Source organism: Megalobrama amblycephala, linkage group LG6 (assembly GCF_018812025.1).
Source record: "Megalobrama amblycephala isolate DHTTF-2021 linkage group LG6, ASM1881202v1, whole genome shotgun sequence".
Classification (NCBI taxonomy): domain Eukaryota; kingdom Metazoa; phylum Chordata; class Actinopteri; order Cypriniformes; family Xenocyprididae; genus Megalobrama; species Megalobrama amblycephala.
Genome location: NC_063049.1, coordinates 10365917 through 10393753, shown reverse-complemented (window position 1 = coordinate 10393753; position 27837 = coordinate 10365917). Strand labels below are relative to the sequence as shown.

Here is a 27837-nt window from a genome sequence, read left to right as displayed (position 1 = left end):
GGGGGCTTAAAATTTTGATTTCGGTCCTAAAAATGGTTATCAAGAAAAATAGTTGACTAGTCTGAATCAGTATTTACTTTATATAAATGACCCTCCATATGTGTGCAGATTCAGTTGCATGATGGCCAGCTGGAAACTGTGTCCCTCATGACTTATGTCCCGCTGAGATCATGCGCATGAGAATTAGAAGAAACGTATCTGTATTGTCAGATTTATGCTACTTGTGTTGACGACTTAAAGGGGGACTCAGTGATATTTCAAATCCACTGTTTGGAAGTTAGTTGGACCGAGTCCAATAACAAAAGTCTAACCAATCAGCATCAGGGGGCTTATGACGGTCGAGGAGAGAGAACGAGCAAGAGGGACATTTGAAAATAAGGGGGGAAAAAATGCAGAACGAGAAATGGGACACAATACAAAACAGCTCAAAAGAATATCATTGGAATGAAGGTTTATGACTGGGCAAACGCTTTAGGACCCGGTTATATTTTAGAAAGCTTTCCAGTGCTGGAGAGAGCTAAGAGAGAAGGCCTGAAAACTGCTTTGATCCCGCCTCTCATGTGAGTACACTGGGTTTCGATTGTCTGGAGCTGCTGTGCTGTTTGTGACTAAAAACGAACATTTTGTATTTACTTGTGTGTACTTACTGTATGTTAATTTTTTTGTGTTTTCTTGATGTTCATTCATCAACTGTGCTTTATTTTTCGTGAAGCATTTTGTTGCGCGTCAGCTGTGATAAACAGACATCCACTCGCATTGCGTGTGTAACAGCGGCCAGATAGTGAGAGTTTTGCAGTTAAATGACTGTGCACTGACAGCCGCTAGAGAATGAGGTGTTTAGCGTCATTGGTAGTGCGCTCACCTTGCATTCCAGCAGCGATCGGGCAGCGGTTCGAGACCGATTCAGAGCAGGGTGGTTAGGATTGAAGTGTGAGTTTTGGAGGCGGAGCAATGAAGAGAGGGGTGGGTTTGATTTCATATATATACAATGTCCAACAGCGTGGTTCAAATACCACTAACTGCACGTTTAAGTCACATTGTCACATGATCTTCAAGTAGTTGACATACCCAAAACATTGAGTAATTATATGACTAGTTGACTGCACATTATCGCAGTACATACTGTTAATATGTAGAAATGTGTCAAGTGTGCACAGGCTGGAAGCTTTGCATGCTTTACAGTAATACAATTGACAAAGAAATATGGAGAAAGGAGAAAATCAAGCATAATATTTACAAGACGCTTGTAAACTCAGCAAGAAACGTCCTCTCACTTTCAACTTCTTAACATGTGTAAATATTTGTATGAACATAAAAAGATATTAAAAAAATAAAACTGAGACATAAACTGTACAAATGTCACAAACATTTGACAAACAGAAATGGACTAACGAGTCCCTGAACAAAGGAGGGGTCAAAATCAAAAGTAGCAGTCAGTGTCTGGTGTGTCCACCGGCTGCTTAAAAGGGGTCCTTGATTATGATTTCACTTTTTTAACTTTAGTTAGTGTGTAATGTTGCTGTTTGAGCATAAATAGCATCTGCAAAGTTATGACGCAGTGCAAAGGGAGATATTTTCTTTTACAGAAATTGCTTTTTAAGGACTACAACAAACAGCTGGTAGAGACTACAACGAGCTTCTTCCTGGGTTGGTGACTTCATGAACCCCAAAATTTACATAAACCCTGTCCCCGGGAACACGCAACAAAGGGGGGAGGCCATGTGGAGCTGCTTTAGAGAAGAGGAAGAGTTGTTGTAGTAGAGTGTTGTTGCCATGTCGTCATTTTACGCCAGACCGCTTCACAAACGAGGGTCAATTCAATGCTGGATTTGCACAAAAGATGAACATGACGGCGCATGCTAGTCGATGAGTTGAATCAACTCCACAGCAACTACATAAATGTATCCACTAACCATTCAGAAACATCCAGTTGAATTCTAAAAGTTGTAACTTCTTCCTGAGTCTCTCCATCAGTGTCCGACTCCGGTTTGAACAATGTAAGGCTGAACACCGTTACTGACAATCCTCATTTTGGTGATCAGGGAACATTGGTATCTTTCTCCTGGTGTTTTCAGAGTGAGTAGAAAGATCTCTTTAGTGACCTCAATTGTCTTCCGCACTGTTAGTGTTGTAAGGACTGTTCCACAGGTGCATGTGCAAAAAATTATGATGCTTCACTGAACAAGCATGAAAAACATTGTTTAAACCCTTTCCAATAATGATCTGTAAAGCTTATTTGGATTTTACAAAATTATCTTTAAAATTTCACACTGATTCAGGCATCATTTATTACAAATAATCTGATCTTTATAGAGAAAATAATTAAATGAGATTAACTATTTAATTTGTAATTTGTGTTTAATTCACTGGAATAGCCATAAATAGGCATTACAACATGGTTGTTTAAAATGATCTCTTTTTTGTGTTGGATATCAAGAAAAAATAGCAATGCATAATAGCTCTGTGTGCCGTAACTGTGATATAAAATTATGGATACTGTCATATAAGATTTTGGTCAAACCTCCCACCCTTGCTAGCCAGATTTTGTTCTAGCTATGATTTATTAAGACACTTTCTATATTGTTTTATTTTAACTTGCAGAGTTGCTAGCAGGATGTACCTGACTGTTTATTATGGCAGGTGTAATGTACATCACTAGTGTTACATAATTATGTAAAATGATCGGTTAATGTGTAGTCTGGTCTGTCTGTCCAGGGCTGATGTTTGAACATGACTCCTGGAGTCTTTGAAGACCAAATTAGTTCAAATCCTCTTTTCATCAGAAGAGCTTTAGTGGCTCTTTGAAGACGGCTCTGTGAGATAAAGTGGGAACATGGGAATTATTCCCTTGTTTTTCTTCCTCCTGATTCCTGAACACTTGGGACTTTAATGTCTTTAATGTACAGTCAGCAGAAATGTGTCATAAGGCGAGAGGTGTTGTCAGTTTAAATCATGTGAAACTCCTCACCTATGAATGGAATGCCGCCTGTCTGGATTGCCTGTGCGTTTCAGAAACGGTCCGGCTCAGAAGAATCTCAGTCTGTGTAATATCTGGATTAATGCCACATGCTTTAAAACATGCTTAGGTTTCTGTTGACAGTGAGTCAGGAATGTCAGGTAAAGACACAACAGCAGATAAAAGAGGACACATCTGCCGGTTTACTTCAATGAAGACTAAACTGTTCACGCTCACCTGTTTTTCAGGAAGTTGTGTGAGAGACGCCACCGTGATTGGCAGCTGAAGGAGTTTATGAATGGAACGTACATATTTTCATTTTTGAGGAATGAAAGCCATGTTGTAAATAGTCACAACTAAAAGCTGAAGTGAAGTTTGTCATTTCTTAGTTCTCTATGAATATTAAGTTGAGTCAGGATACATCTGTGAAAAAATTATTATCCAAAATGTTTCCAACATTGTTTAAATCCAGAGAAATCAGCAATTTTAACCAGAACATGGACTGTGTCATTGCGTCGCCTGTCAGTGGTTCCCAGTTTTACTTCCATTGAAACCATGGAAACACCAAAGATGCTTTAATATATTATGTGTTTTATTAGACAGGTGAGCAACTGTTTGGATACCTTTATCGACAGAAAACTAATCATTGTTATATACCTCAACACTGTTAGTCTTATTGTTTGAATCTCTTGTTTTCTTGATTTTTACTGCGAGTACTATGTTTGTACCCAAGAGCGTATATTTGGTTTCAACTTTGGGGTGGTTGAACGTTGGTATGGTTGTATTGTATTGGGGGGGTTGTAATTGATAGATTTGAATATTGGGGGGGGGTTACCTCCCCCCCACCCCCCCACAAACTACGCCCCTGTTTGTACCTCAGAGACAACACTATTTTTGTCAAGTGGCTAACAGCATAATCAGAAAGTGCTTTATTTTTAGGAAGTAATACAGCATTTTCTCTGCCATACAATATATTTAAAAAAAATTGCATGTCATTTAGCAACACAAGTCATCCAGCTTGTATTAATATGTTATTCTAATATTGATCAAGCTTACTGCAATGTGCAACAGGTGTCTGATAGCAGCCACCGAGCGAACGCACAGAGTAACGTTATAAAATGGGTTTTAAACGCGTGCAAATGTATTTTAGTATGACTGTTTTGAGCAAGTATATGTCTCAGGCTCTCAGCCCCGCCCTGCTTCATACCACAGTAACCTTAAAAAACTTTAATACATTAGCTCATCCATGAACACGAGTCCCGTCGAATTGCTTTCCATCAGCTGTGGAGGTGAAGACGACAACTCCCATGATTCCACGCTCATTCACGGCGTCAAGCTACGCCTTTTGTTAATGTTTTGAATAAGCAACCTCTAGAGGCAAAAATTACATACTGTGCCTTTAAATAAATTAAAAGTTTCAAATTTAAGTTTCCTGACATGTAAGATAAGGGTAATAGTTGGCGGTAACGCAATACTTAAGTTACGTAATCAGATTACTTTTTCAAGTAACTAAAGTAACTTTTTAAATTTACAACAAAATATCTAAGTTACTTTTTCAAATAAGTAACGCAAGTTACTTTGTTTTCCCATTTATTGACTGACCGCTCTCCTGTCCCTATGTTGAGAGAAATAAAGCGCACAGGTGTTATGTGCGCTGTGTGAACATGATGGTTATTGTAGTCCTAGACTAAATGTGAGCATGCATTTACTTATTTCACTTACACATAAACATTCAGTATTCCTCAAAATGAATAAAAACAGTGAAATGCAATCTCATAATTTTACACAAACCTGTAATAACTATATTAAATTACACAAATATACTTTGTGTATTTGATCTCACTTTATTAACCAATGTCTTTGCTGCTGACCTTCAATGATCTAATTCAACCATAATAATAAGCAAAAATTAAAGTAAATAAGAAATAAGAGTATTGAACTTCCTTCTCCTATATTCTGTTTTTCTTTGATCCAGAATGGCAGCTCAGTTGAAAGGTTTGTTTGAGCTACTTCCTCTACTGTACAGGCGTAAATATGCATTTCCTTCAGCCTGAGGCTTATTCATTTCACTTTTGGTGTGAAAAGGCCTTAACATTTGCCAAAAATAGAACTTTTATTGTTGTTGTTAAAAAACAAACAAGCAAGCCCAGCCCAGGTGAGAAAAAGTAACGCAAAAGTAATGTAACGCATTACTTTTGATACAAAGTAACTAAGTAATCCGATTAGTTATTTTTTAGGCAGTAATGCAATATTGTAATGAATTACTTTTAAAAGTAACTTTCCCCAACACTGATAGTTAGTCTTTGTTATTACTGCTCAGAGATACCCACAGTAGCTAGTGAACAGATGTTTTATATCATTGCTGTTATTATATTTTTTGCTTGGCTGAAATGCTGGAACCTCAATCAGCATGCAGGAGAGAACTGCCAGTTTTATAGCAGTTGGGTGTAAATCATAATACATTCTAGTGTCCAGAGCATATGCTTCTTCTAAATGATAGCTTGTTTGTTAGTTGCTGTTTTATGGTCTTACTGTTCATCTCAAATTAAAGACCATGACATCATCACTTGCAGTCTTTTTATGAAAAGAATGAGGAGTATGAGGAGGGAGTATCAGTCAGTCTTTCACAACAGCACTGGGAACTCTGACTCATCGTGAATTGTGTTAAATGTGTTCAAATTATAAGACACAGTGGCCTCAAGTGTTTGGACACTTAAAAATGTCTTAATGGCACTGCATTAGATGCAAACTATCAAAGCAGGTGACACTTATTTTAAAGAAAGATAGTGAACACCGGTTTTAAATGGTTACACTATGAAGAAGTGTGAATCAAGTATCAAGTGTTTAAATATTTTTAGGGACAGTTTTTACTCTCTGTGTTTCTTTCAGAGGAGTTGCTGTGCCACACAACCCCTCAAAAGAAGCCATGTGTGGTATTTTTACTGCACAGATCCACTGGAATGAGTTTCAATAGGCCAGTGAAGTACCTGTGTGTAACAGAACACAGCACATGAAGGAAGTGATGTCACAGTTGGTGATTTATAATGTCTGACACTAACGTTGTCAGAGTGTTCTGTCAATAACATTGCATATTTTTCCATTCTTCTTACACTGTTTGAAATCCCATAGTCATTTATTATAATTATATGTGACCCTGGACCACAAAACCAGTCATAAGGGTCAATTTTTTGAAATTGAGATTTATACATCATATGCAACTGAATAAATAAGCTTCCATTGATGTATGGTTTGTTAGGATAGGACAATATTTGGCCGAGATACAACTATTTGAAAATCTGGAATCTGAGGGTGCAATATCAATATCAATATCAAAAATGTATTTACGGTAGGAAATTTTAGAAATATCTTCATGGAACATGATCTTAACTTAATATCCTTATCATTTTTGGCATAAAAGAAAAATCAATAATTTTGACCCATACAGTGTATTGTTGGCTATTGCTACAAATATAGCCGTGCGACTTATGACTGGTTTTGTGGTCCAGGGTCACATATCTGGAAAACCTTCTCTATTGTCAGACTTTCTGAGCTGTAAGAAAACTGGGAATGGAAAACGATGCAAAAAGGACCTTGCTTTAAAATTTGTTATCAGCATCAGTAAGTTACTGAAATTTTTAATTCCTGAAATATCCCTCGCATGCCACACCTTCCAATGGCAGGTGCACTTTTTACTGGCCATGAAACTGTATTTTCCATATCATTTATGAAGAAATTAACTTGCATATCGCAACATCATACACCTGTATGAGTCATTATTGGCTCTTAATGAAACTGCATTCTCACAAGTCCATGAAGAAACATTGTGCTTTCATTCCTCATATTTTGGTTTTGGTGGCTTAGTGCAAGAAATATTTCACATATGTGTTCAAGTTTTAGAGGAAAAAGGAGGAAAGAGCTTTTTTTTTTTCTTCCGTTTGAATTTTCACAACGCTTTCATCAGTGAAGATCAGACTTATGCTTATGACATGTAAACCATGTAATGTTGCAGTCCACCTACTGAAGAGTAACACACAAGAAGTCAAACTTTGTGTTAGGGCTGGACGATTATGGCCTAAAATCAAAACCTCGATTAATTGAACATTTTACCTCGATTACGATTAATGAACGATTATTTTATTTCTGATTTTTTTTTTTCTTTTTTTTTTGCCCTCATAGTTCACTGACAAGGTTTGTACTGTAAATAGCCTATGATTGACTATTAAGGTGGGATATTTTTTTTCCTGTTGAAAGAGTGACATCATAGCTCACTATCAGCAGTTATTTTATCTATGGTTTGTAACATTTCTTACAGGTTTCTGCTCGTTGTAAATCAGATAAAGATAAATTAGCACAGTACCAGTAGTGATTGCGTGTGTGAATTAGTCATACCGTCTCTCTATTAATTGTGACACTGTGGGTTGTAAATAGTTCCTTCAAAAGTAGAAAAAAATTTAAAATAGATGCTATAACTTTCGAGTTTCTAAGCTATTTTAGTGATAAATTACAGGACAGCGCTGACAACAAGTTTCTGCGTTCCTCTGTGTGCGCAGCTGTTTGTATGAGTGTTCGTGCCACATGCAGCTGCGCGAGCGCGGCATAGATATATGTATATATCTATGCGAGCGCGGTAGCTCGATATAATAATACACATCCGATCGTCTAATCGCTTGAATGTCCAAACCATAAAACAAATACAACTGACAAAGTTTAGTCAAGACGCAAGGCTCACCGCTCGCGCGCCATCACTGTGTTGAACCGGCGTTCACCTCCGTGTTTTGCTTTTATGCCACTGACTGGACTGGGCGGAGTCACGTGGCTACACACGCAGTTATGTTTTTAAGGGGGAAGTATTAACAGGATTAAAAAACCGAAATAACCGACATGGGAAAATTACGTCGGTTAGAGGTTCTGAATTTCGGTTTCGATTACTTTTCGATTAATCGTCCAGCCCTACTTTGTGTGTTTTTATTCTATTTATATATCTTTGATATGATTGCTCAGCACAGATGTCTCTTAGATTACTTGACTTGTACTGCAACATTTCTTGCAGCAGCTTTACATTAGCAAGAATTGTCAATGGGAGTTCCTGGGAGCTACACTCTAAAAAATGCTGGGTTAAAAACAACCCAAGTTGGGTTGAAAATGGACAAACCCAGCGGTTGGGTTAAATGTTTGCCCAACCTGCTGGGTAGTTTTATTTAAACCAACTATTGTTTAAAAATTGCTATATGGCTAGCTTAAAATGAACCCGAAATAGTTGGAAAATTAAAAACCATATGCAATTAGAGGCAACAATAATAGACAAAAGGTGAATGTTCATTAATAAGCTTTAATATTTTATTAATAAATTTAATAGTTTAGTAGTTTATTAATATAAATGTATTAATAAGCAATTTAATAAATGTTTATTGTTTAATAATTATTCATTGAACATTAATAAATGTTCATTTCCAACATACTTTGGGTTAATTTTAATTAAGCAATACAGTAATTTTTAAACAATAGTTAAAGGGCACCTATTATGCCCCTTTTTACAAGATGTAATATTGGTCTTGGGTGTCCCCAGAATGTATTTGTGAAGTTTCAGCACAAAATACCCCACAGTTAATTTATTATAACCATTTGAAAATGTCATTTTTGGGGCCTGTTTTAAAAAGAGCTGTTTTGGTGTGTACCACCTTAAATATAAATGAGCTGCATATCCCCGCCCTGCCTTTGGATGAGGGCGTAACTTGCATACCTATGGCAATAAACAGAGGGTAGAAGCAGAATGGCTGAGAGTGAGAGACCCGCTGTTTTGTATGGCATTCAGCCGTACATGTTTGAACCGGAATCAGACCCAGATGATGAAGAGACTCCGGCAGAAGAAACACAATTGAGAATGGAGCCGGACGTCTCTGAATGGTTATTTGATACATTTATGTACTTATAGAGTTTTAATCGCGTCCCCTTTGCAATTATGGATGTGCAACACACACACACACACACACACTGTGATAACGTTTGCGCAATTTTTTGAAACTACAAACACAAATACTGTGATAACGTTTGCTAAGTAAACATACACAGTTTTTAATACAATATCTTTAAAAAATATATATATACGTGTGGATACACACTATACAAACAAGGTTTAAATTATATACACAGACATTCTACGACGACGACAACAACTTTAGACGTTATTGAATTGGCTGACATCGACTGAAATGACTATTTGCTCAAAAAACATTAAATACACTTACTTCTTCTGGAGGTGACGTTGGATCGCGAACAGTAGGCAACGATCCACACTTGAGGATTAACTTTGAAGCAAGACCTGCTTTGAATTGACCCTCGTTCTCAAAACAGTCAGTCAAAAAATGATTCGCGCAAACATAAACGTATTTTGGAATTTTGAGTGGCGCCTTTCTTTCGTAAATAAAATCCATCCACTGCGTTTTCAGTGGCTCTGATGTCGGAAGTAAGTGAAAACTACTATGTTCATTATTACATCCCACAACAGAACACTTATGTTTCTTAGGAGACATTACCGGCTGTCGTTGAAACAATGGAGGATGATTGACAGATCACCGAGGTCGGGGTCTATGCCAAAACCAGATTGTCAGTCAAACCACGTGGGTGGGGCTTAGCGCAATTCTACGTCACAGTGAGAGCAATCTTAGAACAGGGCGTTCTGAGACAGTGCTTATGAATTATTGAGATTGTAAAAAAACCACTGGGTGGATTTTTCTCATTCTAGGGTGGTTTTGCTCACACACTGCCAACACACATTTATGGTCAAACACCATGTAAAAGTGAATTTTGCATAATAGGTGCCCTTTAAATAAAACTACCCAGCAGGTTGGGCAAACATTTAACCCTACCGCTGGGTTTTCAACCCAACTTGGGTTGTTTTTAACCCAGCATTTTTTAGAGTGTAGCTTTAGTTTGTAGTAAAATTAGTCATATGATCCAGATGCTGCTTTCTGATGTGACCACTTAAAAGGAACAAAGAACTCTCTCTGTCTGTCTCTCTCTTCCGACCTGTGTGTGTGTGTGTGTGTGTGTGTGTAAAGGGCAGTGCTTAATGACTGCTCTCATCAAACCCTCTCTTCACTCCACACATAATCACACACTCACAAGACTGTACGTTGTCGTCAGTCAGTCGGTTTGTTACGCAGGTTCGCTCTTCAAAAAGCACTGCAGCACTCGACAGGGACACACTCCATCACACGCTGCGGCCGGAAAAACACTCCTGTGATGGCTGTTTCTCACGAACTGCTCACACGTGTACCATTGAGCCTGGCCAGGCAAACACAAAACAGTGTGTATGTGTGAAGAACAGCATTCGTTCTGTCAAAGAGCCGTTTCAGGACTCTGACAGCTCGATGCTCAGTTGAGACGGCTGTGATTTCTGCAGGATCAGTGTGCTTTAGGAGAGATACCCTTATGTTTTCATCATAATCCTTTATGATCAACTCTAACAAGGTCACTTCCTCTAATGAGTCAGCCATTAAAGCCTGTAGTCAACACACACAGATGTCATCAACACACTGGACACTTGGAGAGCAAGTTCTTCTGCTGGTAATGGTACTTGATGATCTTATCGTGAATCAGGGTCTGTAAGAGCGAAAGAGAAAAATGCATAGAACATTTTCAGTGATGCCTCAATGAGATATAATGCAAATTTGTTTGGAATTTCAACCTGTTATATTACAGTGCTGTGCAGATACTGATCATTTAAAAGCCTGCTAAAATGAACAGATACCTTTATGCATCCCTAAGCAAAACGATGCATTAAATCTGATTTGATTTGTACTTAATTGTCGCTGTGTGTGTGTACTGTAAATGAGTTTTTGTTTTTTTCCCCTTCATTGTTAGAGTTTACTAAAAATTTGTGGTTACACTTTATTTTAAGGTGTCAGTTTTACAGTGTAATTATACTTTTCAAGTATTGAGTAACAATAATTAACTACATGTAGGGTTACGGTTAGGATGAGGGTTTGGTTTAGAGTTAATTGCATGTAATTATACATAATTTATAGTTATTACTACAGTAATTACATGTAACATATGTATCAATGACACTGTAAAATAAAGTGTTACCCAATTAGCTTATAATGCGTTGGATTACCAATCAAACCTTATAACCCACACACTCAGCATAACACAGCAGATTGTTTTTAATGATATAGTGATATCTTAAACTTGGTTACAAGGTCAAAGAGTTAGATGTAATGTGCCTTCTCTAAAAGTATGGGTAATGTTTGAGTTTCTGCACAAGAATAATATTAACTTTGTTAGGTGTGTGTGGTTTGCATTTGTGGAAGGTGATCAATATCTGTGTCAGTCAGTCACCTTTATTTATATAGCACTTTTTACAATGCAGATTGTGTCAAAGCAGCTTTACGGTGATAACAGGAAAATAATTTTGGCTGCACAGCAGCTCTAGAAGAAAATGGTGTCATTGTCCAGCTTAAGTAAGTTCAGTATTGATTCATTCCATTGTAAAAATCATTAATTTAGTTCATTTATTTATTCAGCAGTTCTGGAGAAAACAGTGATGTCATCGTCAATTCAGTTCGCATAGAAAAGTGTCAGTGCAGGCAGATCAAATATTTGTTGAATGTCAACTGTCCCCAACCAAGCAAGCCAGAGGGAAAAAAAAAAACTTGGGAGAAAACAGGGTGCCAGTTCTCTTCTGACCAACAACAAACAGTGCATAATTGTGATTCAGGCAGCGTTATGGGTCATAAGTCAGATTGGGATTGGAACAGTCAAAATATTTAATCCAGTTCCATCTGGTTGAAGATCGGATTCATCACGCCGGTATGGAAAACGGTTTTGTTGAGGATCTGTGCCACTGGCTGTCATATCTATGAGGCCTTCACAGGGGATAGTTGACACAATATAGCTGACATTTCAGGGATGCGTTGTTGTCGTGTCTAGGCGCAGGTCCTCCATCTGATCTGGATACGGCCCGGATCCGGCTGACTACAATAAACCTGTTTGTGTGTGTGGCGTTATTTCCAGTGAATTGTGATATTTGGTTTCCAGTTAACAGGAGTTGGTCAGTAATGTTGAGCTGGTGTTTGATTTGATAACAATTTTCTCCTTTAAACAGATTAACCTGTCCTATTTTACTCACTGAACATGTTAGTGACCATGAATGGAACAGTCCAGATACAACTTAAGCTCTGTGGACAGCATCTGTGGCATGCTTTTGATTACCAAAAAAAAATAAGAAATATAAACTGGATTGCAGGGTTGCTGTGTATAAGAAGAGAAGAGGGCCAAACACTGAACCCTGAGGCACACCTCTGAAAAGTTGATGTAATTTAAACACCCCTTCGCTCCAAGATAGGAGAGAAGAGGAGGATCTACAGGTAGGGCTCAAAACCAGTGGAGTGAAGCTTCCAAGCAGCCAAGGGTCAGGATGATACTCAGAAGTATCTGAAGGCTAGGAGATTGAGAACTGATGATTTGGATGATCTGTTGCAGCTCTCTCCAGCAACAGAGCTTCAGTTATGGATCATGTGTCTCCATTCAATGTCTTTTTTTGAAGCCTTATTAATTGTTGAGCATTTTTTCTGTGAGATGAAATATGAGACCTGATTGAACAAAACTTGTTAAAGTTTTTTTATTATTATTATTACTATTTTTTTATGAAAATGGGAGGAGACCAATTTTCCATTCTTGGGGTGGGGATACCCAAGCCTGATTAAATGTGGTGAAGAAACTTTCAGTAAGGAGTGATGTGTTGATGACATATGACCAACTTACATCAGTAATGCATAAGCAGAAGTTCCCCCACCTAGAAAAATAGTTCCGTCACAAAAGGACTAACAACTCAAACAATAAACATGTTTACTAAAGAACTCATGTGAATCCCTTGTCTGTTAGACTTCCATTGTAAGTTCATGACAGTAAATGTTTTTGGTTTTTTTCCTGAGGGGAAAGTCTGTGGAATATTGTCTGTGGTAATCATCAGCATGCCACAGATGCTGTCCATATTGTGTAAGTTCCCTGAAAAGTGTCAACGCTGTGGTTTTGTTCTGTTTGTTTAAGTATCCCAATGGGTCAACCAGAGGTGTGAGGTTGGGTTGGGAGTTGGGACCGTCTGTTTTTCTGACCGGGTGATGAGTGTTTGAAAGTCCTATTTTCCCCAACTAGTATTTCTGCAATTCCATTTAGTGATGCCAGTGATGCCGAAATTACACACCTAACCTTAAAGATGTTTTAACCTGGAATATTCCTTAAAAATTATTTTAGGTCTGATCATCACCGGTCATGATCTTTACATTCATTCACCCTTCTCTCCACTCTTCATTCTACAGAAAACTATGCAGTTAGCGGTCCTGAAGGCAAGACGGAGTCCGTGGCCACACTGCAGCCACAGCCATCCCTGAACTCCCTGCAGAGTAGCTCCCCTGGACCCAAGCGCTCTGGGAATACACTGAAGAAATGGTTGACCAGCCCTGTCCGGCGCCTCAGTCATGGCAGCAACATTAAGAAGATTCCTAGCAAACAGAAGCAAAAACGTGATGGACGCAAGAGCATTGATCTGGGGCCACCCGAACAACAGGATGACACCCTGGAAGAGGTATTGTACTTTTTTTCAACTTACTGTTAATTATTAGGGTTTTTTTATACTTCATTGAGGAAAAACTTAGAGCCATCTGATTGAATGAAATAGTAATACTATGATCTAAAATGATTACCATATTTTTATACCATGGTATTCCAAGTTATGTCAAACAATATTTTGATATATTATCATGGTATATGTCCAAAAACCATGATGGTAATCACTCTCTGAAATACAGTGGTGCTTTGTACTGTGTTTTTTGTCCTTTAGTTCTCACATGGTCAGACCAGAATATTTCTCTTATCCTTTTTCGCCATTTTGTTGTTTTGCATGAGTTGTTACATTAATTCAGCATTAAAGACCCCATGATTTTTTCTAGGTTTAACAATTTTATAGTTCATAAAGGTGCAAGCCCCACTCATATCAATTCCCTTTTTCAGCAGGAAATACTTGCACTTTTTCAAAAAGTCTTTTAGTAGAACACAATAGAATTAACATTTTAATTGCATTTAGCTACACAGTTATTCATTATTTAAGCACAATCAAAAACATGGTGACGGCTATTACATAAATCAAGACTTTTTATCAGTGAAGGTAGGACAGACTGAGCTAAATCCATAATTTGTGTACATTTCTTTATTTTCAGAATATGTTCTTATTTTTATAAGAATTCCCCAAAACAAGGTTTATTGATGATATTTTACATCTTGTCTAACAGCATGTGGTGACGGCAGACAGCAGTTTTACGTCAGAGTGTTTAATAACCCCTCCTTCATTCTCCATCACGATTTTTTTTTTACGCAACTGTGGCCGCACAGAGAAAAGTAGCCCTCTTGTTCTGTGTGCTGTATAAATGGCGTATTAAAGGGCTGCTATGGCCCCGGCAGCAGCCGTTCAGATCGGAGGGTGATGATTAGCCTGACTTTTTAAAGCTGTGTGCCATATAATGTGCTGGTACAAAAGGGCCTCTGTATGTCTGAAGCAGGGTATGTGAACCCCACCACAATGGCCCATATTAACCATATCTGCTGTCTTCCAGAGCAACAGCAAATTCTTCAACAATAATTTCAGAGCAGTTAAACTAGTGCAATAGAGCCCAATAACAAAGCAATGAAGTTCTTGAGGCTGTGCATTACGGTGGTTTCGTCAGAGTTAAACATTTTTGTAGCCATTTTGTTAGGTGTTAATTTCGCTGTAATTCATTGTCTTGTGTCGTTTATTGTTTTTATAAAATTTCAGTAATATGACACCAGCGTTCAATATACATAAAGCAAAATCTATGTAATGTAAAATAACATGCCTTTTATTCCATTAATATTATGCAGTGCAGTTTTCAAAAAAATATACTTTTAAGATTTGAAGTACACTACAAGTGCACATTAAATAGATTTAAGCACACTACATTTTCCACAAGGGGATGTACAGAATTTAACTGGGGTGTGTATGAGAACTTATGTCATTTTCACATGCACTGTGAATGTGCTTAATGACTTGTTTTTTTTTTTTTTTTTTTTTCAGAGAGTGCGTAAAGAAGAGGGAACACTCTCCAAATCTTCATCAGGAATGCACAGTGGAGGGGAGGAAGAGCCTGAGGACGAGTCACACACTCCCCTCCCTCCTCCAATGGAGATCATCAAAGACCCCTCTGCTCAGGAAGAGAAGGTACAAAGACAGAAAAGAGGGGGAGGAGCTTTGAGAAAGTGATGTCATAGGTTATTAAAGGGTTATTTCACCCAAAAATGAAAAAAAAAAAAAAAAAATCATCAGTTACGCACAGGCATGTCGTTCCAAACTCGTAAGACTTTTTCTTTTTCGAAACACAACTGAAGATATTTTAAAAGAAATCTGAGCGATTTCTGTCCCTCCATTGACAGCTACATAACTACCACTTTGAAGCTTCAAAAAGTTCATAAAGAGATTGTAAACCTAATCCATGTGAATTAAGAGGTTCAGTCCAAATTTGCTGAAGAGATTTGATTGCTTTATATGATGAACAGACTGAATTTAGGCTTTTATTCACATAGAAACATTCTGATCAGCATACTTAACGAACTCAGCGAAGCTCAATCGTACTTGCTTGATGCGTGAGAACAAACCTCATTGGTTCTCACGTGTCAAGCAAGCGTGCTTGAGCTTCTATTGATAATTGATTAATTAATAGATTAATTTTCCAGTCTTTATGAACTTTTTGAAACGTCATAGTGGTAATTGCATGAACTGTGAACGTAAGGACAGAACGATCTCAGATTTCATTAAAATATCTTCATTTGGGTTTTGAAGATGAACGAAAGTCTTACAGCTTTAGAATGACATGAGGGTGAGTAAATGATGACAGAATTTTCATCTATGGGTGAACTATCCCTTTAACGTGGCAGTAGATTCATTAAATACTGTGTCACTCATCATGTGTTCATAACTATCTCCACCTGCCTCCCTCACACTCACATACACACACACACACAGTGGCTATACTAACACTGTTTTTCCTCCCTGATGTCAGCATCGCCCATAACCGCTTGGGTGGAGGCTCCCTGTTTCAGTCAGCTAACCACAAATCCACCCTATTGTTGCAACGAAGCTTAAATTATGTAGTTGTGAAACTTTTATTGTTCAAGTCAATTCTGGCTCTTTTACACACTGTGCCTTGCCACTGCAGTAGTAATGTGTTTACGACCCATAGCTGGCTGACGGTGAATCTCACAAATAACATGTTCAAGCCTTATTTCCCCTTAAAATCAAAAGGAAAAATGTTTTTCATACAGAAATTGAAGACTGTTTTAGGACCATTGTTTTATTATTATTATTATTATTATTATTATTATTAGATTCTCTTTACTATTATCCAGTACTTTTTTAAGGTTTCCACAAAAATATTAGGCAGCACAACTGTTTTCAACAGTAATAATAATAATAATAATAAGTAATATAATAAAATAATAACAAGAACTGTTTCTTGAGCGTCAAATCATCATATTAGAATGATTTCTGAAGGATCATGTGACACTGAAGACTGGAGTAATGATGCTGAAAATTCAGCTTTGATCACAGGAATAAATAATATTTTAAAATATATTCAAATAGAAAACAGCTACTTTAAATTGTAAGAATATTTCACAATATTACTGTATTTTACTGTATCTTTGATCAAATAAATTCAGCCTCATAAGAGATTTCTTTCAAAAACAAACAATCTTACAGACTCCAAACTTTTGTGTGTACAATAAATCATATACATAACATCTTTTTACCTGTTACATTAATGAGCATTTGGGAAGAAATTATTAGTTGTCCTGAAAATAGTGTCACCATGGAAGAATTGCAATGGTCATAAATGTGGCTCCATTTTCTTTAAGCAAAATATAACTGGATGTTTTTCCTTTTGATTCTGGAGGTGAAATGTTTGGCATGTTCTTGACAGGTGTGAGATTGGCACGGCCTTTGCTTCTCTTCTCCCCAAACCAAAGCTTGATAAACTGGGCATCCTGAGCACTTCCTGTTCTGTTCTGCCTGTGCGTTCTTTCCTCCTGCTAATGTCTCTCTCCTCCTGTCCTCCTGCTGCTGTCATGTAGTCGTCTGTGCTGCTGGCTTCACGGCAGAGCTCGGCTGACGTCCCCAGCGCTGCTGAGCTTGTCAGTGCTATAGAAAAACTGGTCAAAACTAAGATGGTAAGTGTGCCACTGAACCCGATTTCCTCTCCTGGCACAAGCAGGATGATTTGATTGGCTAACCTCCTGGTTTTCCTATTTTCCTTTATGTTTCCTCTCGCTCTAAGACAATCACTAACCCTTGATCATCTATTACACTACTGAGATCATCTGCATTAGTCTCACATGCACCAATAAAATGTGAATGTGCTGTGTCTTGTTCTGTGTGACTCTGTTTATTGTTTTAATATTTCTGTACACTTGACCTCGTTTATACTGTAGGTGTAGACAAACGACCTGCTAGGATTTGTGTTGAATGTCAACATGTTAATGTGTGCTGTGTAGTGCTGTCATTGTGTTTAAGAGCATGTTTCTGTCATTGGCAATCAGCTTGATCCACTCAAAGATTCAGTTCCCATTAAAGCTGCTGTATGTAGAAAATGTCCCTATTTTCTGACGGATTCTGAAACAGGTGTGCTGAGAAATCACACTAGGGTTTGATTGGATCACATGTTAGGCCATGAGATAATTATGCTGCGCTCACGCCACCTCGTATTTACCGGAATCTTGAGATGATAACACATGATGTTATATTCGGAGCTGTTCACGTCCTAGGACTGGGAACTATGTGTTTCCATGGCACCACTATCAACGCCTAAATGAATCTACAGCGACCACGTGGTACATGTGGGAGCTTTCTGAAAACTCCCAGCTTACAAGCTGTAATTACGAGCTCTACGAGGATGTGAACGCTTTTTATGAGCCAGAATCTCGTAGTTACAGTAATTACGATACGGCGTGAATAGATCACATTTTTCCACAGTTTTGTTGCTTTAGATATGTTAGTAGCATATCTATTCTGAGTTCAGTATGCTACAAGTTAAAGGGTTAGTTCACCCAAAAAATAAAAATAATATCATTTAATTACTCACCCTCATGCCGTTCCACACCCGTAAGACCTTTGTTCATCTTCGGAACACAAATTAAGATATTTTTGTTGAAATCTCAGTGAGGCCTCTGTTGCCAGCAATGACATTTCCTCTCTCAAGATCCATTAATGTATTAAAAACATATTTAAATCAGTTCATGTGAGTACAGTGGTTCAATATTAATATTATAAAGCGACGAGAATATTTTTGGAGCTCCAAAAAAACGAAATATGGCCGGAGCGTTATGAATCGTTTGTGAAGCATTGGCGACCACAGCGAGCACCGATTTAGCTGTTGTAACGTGGTTAGTAGATGTGGGAAGAAGGAGGCGGGAACCGGCGAACGTTGAACCAAAACTTTAATTAGAAATAAACAAAGAACAAAACGAAAGTAATGCCGGCAGACCCTCGCGGACGTCTGCTGGCCACACAAACATAATAAAACATAACATAAAGTCCAGGCCTGGTCCTCTCTCGTCCTTCACGGTCGTCGCTCCTCCTTTTATGCCTCCGGAGCTCCTCCGTGAGAGACTCGAGGCCGGCGCGCCTCGCAGGTGATGCTCATTATCACTCGCGCCACCGGCCTCGCGCCGTTCCCTCACGGCTCTCGCCCGCCCTGCTCGTCACAGCCGTGATCTGGGGTTTTGTCGCAGACCTCGGTAATCTGTCTGCTACAGGACAATCCAGTCAAAAGTCATGTAGTGTGAGCTTGCCTTAAGGGAGACATACGAAATATACGGTGTCGGGAACCCTTCAGGATAAGTTTAAAAACCCCTGCAATAAGACATGAATTCTGAAAGTAAACAGCTTTGATTTAGGCCTATGTGCTTCCTTTATTAGTTCACAAGCATATGCATTCATTTGCATTGTATTCATCCTTAACTGTCATAACTTGCATAGCCTTTTGTGGTAATGAAGTAATAAAAGCCTTCCAAACTTGCCAAAGTTCTGGATATCATGGCTCACTCTGTGGCCTGGAGTGACTCTTTTCTCCTCTCTGAATCTCTTGAGCAGCTCTGATGGTGATTAAGTTTAGGGCCGTGTCGCGCATAAACCATTCGATTGCTGTTGTTTGTTCTCTCACATCAGGCCTGGCACTTCCAAATACAGACTGTCAAACTGACTGGAGTCTCTTGTATTTCTGTTTGTCTCGTCTCTATTTCTCTAGACGCTGGAACCAGGGTCATACCCAGGATTCAGCTCAGTAAACCCAGCAGAGCAAAGCCCCGTGCCACCCAGAAACCCTGAGCTGGAGCAGAAAGCCAAAGCACTGCGTGGACGAATGTAAGAGACACACACTCTACACTTATTTAGGTTGTTCTATGAGTAAATCTACAAACATTACAGGTTTGATTCCAGGTCATAGTGATCAAATCACTTGTTGATTTTGGGGACTAGTCAATTTCACACTTATAATTTAGAAGTGGGATTAGTGGGATTTACTATATTTTCAGTCCTACATACACTGACAACACGTCTACAGACAAGACAGAGCAGGTTACTTTTAATATGAAACAAAGTCTCATTTCAAATTTTGTATTTTTTTTTTTTAATTAAACCGTAAATACCATTTTGTGGCTCTTTAATGTGTCGTGACAGATCGCTGTAGCACCTCAGTTCAAGCTGCTCATGAACCGATCATCTCTTACTACTAGTTCATTTATAGCATCAAAAAAACATGTATGAACATCAGAAGGAATGTTGTTTCAAACACGGAAAGACGTCAGTACACACCATTTTTCAAGTTCAAGGCCACCGATGTTAATCTACTAACTCCCAAGACGGATTCGCCGTTATGATTGGTTAGATTGCCTGTTAATCAAACCCCCGGCGAAGGGTCATTTAAAACAAAAAATGAATTAATGTATGAAAGAATCAATCAAACTATTACCAGTACAAAAAATATTGCCAAAATATATTTTTAACAACTGTGAGTGGTTTTTATGAGACAAAAAAAAAATCTGGTTATACATACCTGGTAAAAGGCAGTTATTCGTAAAATTCATTTTATTAGTATTTTCCTCATTCATTCTCCAACACCCTTAAAAGGGAAATGTGATGTGCCTTAACTCGACACATATTTTATAGATGTTTTGTGACTGTTCAAAAATCTTTAATAACTATTTTATGTTTGTTCTGTTGTAGGTTTGTTCTGAATGAATTAATTCAGACAGAAAAAGACTACGTGAAAGACTTGGGTATTGTGGTTGAGGTAAGAACAACTTAATATCCTGACAGTATACATACAGACATCATAATACAGTGCTGTGACTAAAGGCATATTTTGGCTTTAGCATGAAAATATCATCTTAAAGCACTCTAGTGTCCTTTATCCTTCTTCATTTGACTTTGTTATGTCGGAATATATCAAAATCCATTTGCATATTCCTCATTTGTCATTACTCATTTGCATTTTCATTACATCATCAGTGTTTCAGTATTTACTCGAGTGGATGTGCAATCATCCAAGCGTTCATTTATCATCATTTACAGCCGCTGTAGACAGACATGTGCATTACTGTTGCTTTTATTGCTTTTATCAACTTTGTTTGTTTTGGGTGATGACTCATATGTATATGAAATTATTTTCTGAAGGGGTTTATGAAGAGAATAGAGGAGAAAGGAGTTCCAGATAATATGAAAGGAAAAGATAAGATTGTCTTTGGAAACATTCACCAAATCTACGACTGGCACAAAGAGTAAGTCTCACACATAAGCTTCTCTTATTGGACAGTTACTAAAATGACACTAATTCTGTGTTTCTATCGCTGGCTGTAGTTTTTTTGTTGGTGAACTGGAAAAATGTCTTGAAGATCAAGAAAAACTGCCTGAGCTGTTCAGTAAACATGTAAGTATGTGATTGACATCAGGTCTGATGCTTTAACAGTGTAAAGGCATTGCTCATGAAGTGCTTTCTGTTTCTGTGTGTAGGAGAGAAGGCTGCACATGTATGTGGTTTACTGTCAGAACAAACCCAAATCTGAATTCATCGTTGCAGAATACGATTCATACTTCGAGGTAAGACACACTTTACTGCAGGGGTGGCATATTTTTGTAGCCCAGCCTGAAAGTTGTACTGCCTTCACATGCTATCAGAATTATTGTAAATACGAGTTTTATAGTCGGAAATTGGACATGAACTCCCTCTCATGTCATATTTACTACTGGGAAACTTTGAGATAATTTTGGATACCAGAGTTTCCGAGTTGGGCATGCCATAAACTTTAAATATGGCGGAGGGGAGAACAATTCCTGCTGTTACTGCTATTCTTTATTAGTTTTCTCCACAACAGCTACATCTCCTTATCTTGTTGTTAAAGTAGTGCATATTTACGTATATATTAATAACCATTTGAAGCGTAGTTTATGTTCTATATACACAGCAAAAATAGCCTGTATTTGAATGAAATTCCAGAATTATCAGCAAACTGACTATCTTGATAGTGTGGTGAATGTTTATGTGGTTGTTAAAGAATGGGATACTACCTTTTATTCAAAATTAAATATCTTCAATACATTTTGGTTTTAATAAAATTTCCCTAAAAAATGAGAAAGCATAAACCTCTGTGATTCCTATTCTTTTCAACAACAAAGCACTTGAACCCGACAATCTCGTAATCATGACTTCAGAATTGGGAAATAGGAAATTTCAGATAACACGTGAAGGCAGTATCACCCTGGCTCCCTTGCCAAAAAAGCCAATAGCATTTTTCTATTGGCCTATGGATTATGGCAGAAAATATGACCAACAAAGGTTTATAATACTTGCATGTTTTGTTCATCAAGATCATTTTTACAAATTAACAACTTTATGAATTCTGAAGCCTAAATATAATCGGCAGAAGTAAAAAGCTAAAGTCGGGTTATAAACTAACTACACCATGGCCACATGACTTCAACGCCACATCAAGACTAAGCTTCTGAAATTTATTTTCATTAAAACAATTTGGAAATTTTGAGTGAGAAAAAGAGCGTACAAACACAATGAGGCTGTAAAAGTGGACTAGTGTGTAGTAGACTAGAGTTTTCTTCTTCGTCTTGATGGCATTTAAAGGGTTAATTCACCCAAAAATTAAAATTTATTAATCACTCACCCTCATGTCGTTTCAAACCCGTAAGACCTTCATTCATCTTCGGAACACAAATGAAGATATTTTTGATGAAATCTAAGGTGTTTTTTTTTATCCTCCATAGAAAGTAATGTAATTACCGTCATTCAAGGTCCAGAAAAGTAGTGAATAGATCGTTAAAATAGTCCATGTGACTACAGTGGTTCAACCTTAATGTTATTAAGTGACGAGAATACTTTTTGTGTGCAAAAGCAAAACGAATATAGCAACTTTATTCAACAATTTCTTCTCTATCCTGTCAATCTCGTACACAGTTGATGTAGTGAACGCAGTGCAGAGCTTTCGTGTTTACGTCTGAACGCCGACTCATTATTGGCCGGCTCCTGCGTCAGCATCACACGCATACATTGTGGTGCTCATGTGAACAGCGTCGGCCAATACTGAGATGCCGTTCAGACGTAAACACGGAAGCCTGCACTGCGTCAGCTGCATACGAGACTGACAGGGTAGAGAAGAAATTGTTGAATAAAGTCATTATTTTTTTGTTTTTGCACACAGAAAATTAAGGTTGAACCTCTGTAGTTACATGGACTATTTTAACAATGTCTTTAATACATTTCTGGACCTTGAATGATGGTAATTACGTTGCTTTCTATGGGGATTTTTAAAAAAAACTCTGGGATTTCATCAAAAATATCTCAATTTTTGTTCCGAAGATGAAAGAAGGTTTAGAACAACACGAGGGTGAGTATTTAATTAATGACAGAAATTAGATTTTTGAGTGAACCAACCCTTTAATGTCCCTGACGACCTCTGAAGTTTTTCAACCTCTGCCTTTTTCAAGACATATAAACATGAGTGGGATGTTACTGATATATTTCAAATCTGTGTTAACTACAGACCTTATTTCAAGCATTTACCAAAAACCCGTTCCAAAAACTCACTGACTTTGGGATGATGCAACCAAAAGATCAAAAACTGCCAACTTTTTTCTGGGTTTTGGACTCATTTCTGCAGCAATCTGTGAAAATCACTTCTAAAAGAAAGAATAAACAATTAATCGTCACAAGTTTTTTATATTCATGTGTCTGTTTTGGCTCACAGGGGATTCAGCAAGACGTCAACTCAAGACTAGGCATCAGTGATTTTCTCATTAAACCCATTCAGAGAATTACTAAATACCAACTTTTATTAAAGGTACAGTAGAAAAGACGTCTTTGATGCTGCAATTGATACCAGTAATAAATAACAATGTTTTATTAATGTACAATTTATTTTATTGCTTAAGGACTTCTTGAAGTACAGCATGAAGGCGGGGTTGGATTGTCAGCATATAGAGGTAAAAATAAAGTGCTCACTTGTCTTTTTAGAAAAAATGGTCAATCAAAAAATGAGCTGATTGCATTTTAGATTTTTGTAAAAAAATAAATAAGAAAGAAAGAAATTGATATTCGAAAAGTTGAAGCAGTTTTGATTCATTCCCAAAGGTCATACAGGTTTTTGTTGGTTTTCTCTTCACAGAAAGCGGTAGACCTGATGTCCCAGGTGCCCAAGCTGTGCAATGACATGATGAATCTGGGAAGACTGCAGGGATATGAGGTATTTTGAAAACAGCCTCACTTTGCTCATTCTGAAATTTCATCAAACAACGAAGTTTATTGAAAAGATTTGTCATTTGTATTTGTTATTAAATCGTCTACATTCAAAAACCTGATCATTTTTAACAGAAAAGCAAGCATAGGCTTCTGCATGCATGATTTGTTATGACGTGCAAAGAGCATGCATCTCAGTTCATCGCAATCTCACAAAGTTCCCTTATAATCAATGCAGCTGTCTACACTGCACAATGAATCATTTATTTACATTGTCTCTACGCATCATTTGTTATAATGAGAGGATCCGCGAGCATGCCGAAATATTATGGAGAAAACTGATCCTAGACCAGCAGTTATAGGCAGCTTCTCACTCTGAAAAGTAATCAGAAGGCAGGGGAGGGTTAAGCCTTGCCCAGCCTAAAGTCCGGGACACACCAAGCTGACGTCAAAGAACTAGCGGTGACGAAAGCTGACTATGTTGTTGCTCCGTCGGCTGCGTCTCAGCCAAAAAGCTGCGCTTGAACACACCAAAAAGACTACTGGCGACTGTCAACTAGCATGTGCACTCTGCCTGCGTGTAAGTAAATATCTATCTATATCTGCAGGTATCAGCAGTCTATTTTCATCATTCAAAAAGAAAAAACAAAACTAGGATTGCAGATATACAAACCAAAAACAAAGCAGCGCTAGCTTACCATTTTGAATATCAATCATGTGGATCACTTTCTTCATTCTAGTCGGCTCATATTATTATGAAAATATTTGCGCATTCAAATGCTCAGGTAAGATGACGTAAAATTATAACAGCCTTCTTTCTGTACCATCTTCTTTACTCACTTTCTTCATTTTCACTTTTATTCTCATGCACTGACTCATTTACTAAGCTGAACAGTCAATCAGAGTTCTCTCTCTGACCAACTTGCTGAATCGGCACAAAAAAAAACCAGTGCAGAACACACCGAAAAAAGCTAAGCTTAAAAACGGCCCGACGTTGCCCGACGGTAGACCATCAGCTCAGTGTGTCCCGGGCTTTATACACACTCCAGGTGTGCAGTGCAGGTCTCTGGGGTAAACTTTAACCCCTAGCAACACAAATTAACACAAACTAAAAGTCCTCCACAATTTGTGGCATCTGTTAATGTTCACTTGAATATATCAAGAGAAGTGAGTTCATTGAAACACAAACGATCTCAGACTGATGAGTTTGTATGTTTGTGCACTTCAGGGGAAGTTGACGAGTCAGGGGAAGCTCTTGCAGCAGGAGACGTTTTTTGTGACGGAGCAGGATTCTGGTGTTCTGTCCCGCAGTAAAGAGCGCAGGGTCTTCCTGTTTGAACAGATCGTCATCTTCAGCGAGCTCTTACGAAAAGGCTCGTCCACGCCAGGATACCAGTTTAAAAAGAGCATCAAGGTAACTGCATCACTGTTATTCATTGAGTTTGTTCATTGTTGCCCAAAGTTAAGATAAGATGGAACAACAGTAACAACAAACTGCAGAAGATAGCAACATTTATTTTGATATTGAGAGGAATGCATGCAGAACATAATTACATTTTCACCTAAACACCGCTCCCAGTAGTGCAGGGGCCATATTCACAAAACATTTTATCTTACCACTAAGAGTTCTCCTAAATAGCAGTAAAAGTTCTTAGCTAAGAGTTTTCTCCTAAAACCTATTCACAAAGCTGCTGAGACTAAATTTTACTAAGGAATAGACTGAAGTCTTAAGCTAAGAGTAATGGCGGGGTTGACCTCGTTGCTATGGAGTAAACACACAGTGATTGGCTGATTGGGAGGAGTCAGCGATTTAATCATAGAAATATTGTAGAATGAGGTTTCATGTTTCCACATTAAAATAATACAAATATTGCTATATTCAAATAAATAATTTTAATAAAAATGTTGCCATATTCAAATAAAGGTTTTAAAATTGGCCATAGTCAAAAAAAAATGTTACCATTGTTGCCATAAAGGTTTTAAATAGGCAAAGTGTCCCTAATTAAACTAGTATATACAGTTAATTGTCCACCTCTTGGATGTCTGCATCTCAAGAGATTGCAGAATTCAAGTGACAAATGATGTTTTATAAACAAAGTTTAGGAGAAACGCATTCAAACAGTCTATCTAATCAGTTAGAGAGGAGGAATATATACACAGACGAGAGCCAACTCACCGATAGTTACTTCAACAGTTTTCTGCAAACCTCCGCCACCCTGCTACTCACTCTTGGCTGGGGATACGAGGGAGAACTTTGGGTTTGGGCTAAATTCCAAGCTCGGAGCCCTCGATCCCCTTGGACAGCACACCAAATACGCTTATTATATATATAATAAGTTTCACAGACTTAGGAGCTAGTTTTAGCGCTAAAATGCTTATAGAGTATGTGAAATACACTTAAAGCTTAAATTAGGACTGACACGCCCATTATTTTTAAGAGTTTCTACTAAAACGGCAAGTTAGGAGCTACTTTTAGCCTTAAGATGTTTTATGAATACGGCCCTAGATGTTTGCTAACAGTATACAGCTGCAATGGTATTTCAGACTACTTTTTACACCTAAGCGAAGAACAAAAAAGAACTTGTTCTTCTTATACTTGTTGTGAGTATATCGGGGACCCTAAGACATACCCACAACTGTAGTTTAAACAAGTACAAAGACATTTTTATTGATCATCATAGCGCAGACACTGAACAAGGATGAAACTTTGTAGTATGCATGTGCTAAGTGCCTGTGTTCACACATGATATCAAATGGAGGTAGTGCATTTGGCTGTATGCATGTGCTAAGCATTTGCGTCAAAACTTAATTATACTTTGGGCTTTACTGTTTGTGAGTTCTGAAAATCACAACGCTGGTTACTTGGCTGAAGCTGATACTAACACGTGTGTGTGTGTGTGCGCACAGGTGAGCTTCCTCGGTCTGGAAGAGCATGTTGAAAACGATCCGTGTAAGTTTGTGCTGTCGTGTCGTGGGTCATCCGAACGTTTCACCCTGCAAGCGGCAAACACGGACATTAAACAGGTCTGGGTTCAGCATATCACCGATCTACTAGACTTACAGAGCAACTTCTTGTCAGGTAAGAAAACATCCATGTGAATCTTAAACGTGCTGTTAAACTCTCCTCTTGTTGAGCTATTGAAAGCATTGGTGCATCTATCTATCTACAGCTCTACAGTCACCCATTGAGTATCAGAAGGAGCGCAGCGGCTCTCAATCTCTGACCCGAAACTCCTCCAGCAGTGGGCGAATGGGTCAGTCCAACAGCAGGCCCAGCTCCACTGCGTCACTCGGAGCAGAAAAACCCACTCTGTCTGGACGGAGCTCCACCCCGTTAAAGCTATCTACCTCCAACGGTGGTCCATGCTATGACTCGGACAGATACCACAGGGTGAGGACACGGCACCTCTGCTAACATTAAACATGTGCATGCTAGAGTTTATAGTGGCTCAGAGAACACTGTGAACCCATTGATTAGTGCGATTGGTTGCGAAAATGACTGTCCATCATGTGCCCAAAAGCTGAGAAAACTTTTGCTGCAACTCACTCTAACATATTGTAGACATCTCAGAGTGGTGATGTTTTCCAGCTGCTTTTGGAATCAAATACACTGTATTATCACTTGATTTTAAACATTCTATTAAATAGTCCATCAGAGTTCGTACAGTCACTTTCACAGTAACAAAACACAAAAACCTAATTACCTTTTGAATGTTATTTTGGTCCCCCTCCTCATGTAATTGGTTTCAATTATTTATTCCTAAAAACTAGGGCTGGGACAATACATTGATTCTCGATATGGATCTGGATCAATCCTGAAATTTTCTCTCTCTAATCGATTCTGAGCTTAGTTTTAACAGCAGATGGCGCTCTAGGCTAGTTTTTAACCGCACACTCTTAAACGCTCACGAAGAAGACTGCTGGACATCCCTTGTGCGAGTCATGTAAGGCCCTGTCCCAAAATGCACCCTAAACCCTTACGGTCTACTTCTGAGTCCGCACTTTCATTTCACTTTCTAACGGGTGTTTCTAAAGCACGTATAGACCTTATGTAGCTCCGCCCCTTTTCAGCGCTGC

The 27837-nt window shown here is 38.2% G+C and overlaps 1 protein-coding gene across 9 annotated transcripts in view; it reads left to right on the top strand.

The window, feature by feature from the left end:
- The window catches only part of kalrna (kalirin RhoGEF kinase a), a 320600-nt gene that overhangs the window by 267578 nt on the left and 25185 nt on the right, over window positions 1–27837 (top strand). For 8 of the 9 annotated variants that reach the window (XM_048192910.1, XM_048192911.1, XM_048192909.1 and 5 more), the window contains 14 exons: window positions 13276–13541; window positions 15045–15188; window positions 17096–17191; window positions 19267–19382; window positions 20244–20310; window positions 20694–20797; window positions 20877–20946; window positions 21030–21116; window positions 23273–23365; window positions 23457–23507; window positions 23690–23767; window positions 24989–25174; window positions 26668–26839; window positions 26931–27151. In XM_048192910.1, the coding sequence (XP_048048867.1) occupies window positions 13276–13541; window positions 15045–15188; window positions 17096–17191; window positions 19267–19382; window positions 20244–20310; window positions 20694–20797; window positions 20877–20946; window positions 21030–21116; window positions 23273–23365; window positions 23457–23507; window positions 23690–23767; window positions 24989–25174; window positions 26668–26839; window positions 26931–27151 (1751 nt within the window). The remainder of the gene's footprint in view (window positions 1–13275; window positions 13542–15044; window positions 15189–17095; window positions 17192–19266; window positions 19383–20243; window positions 20311–20693; window positions 20798–20876; window positions 20947–21029; window positions 21117–23272; window positions 23366–23456; window positions 23508–23689; window positions 23768–24988; window positions 25175–26667; window positions 26840–26930; window positions 27152–27837) is intronic. The other variant, XM_048192913.1, reaches the window with a different exon arrangement.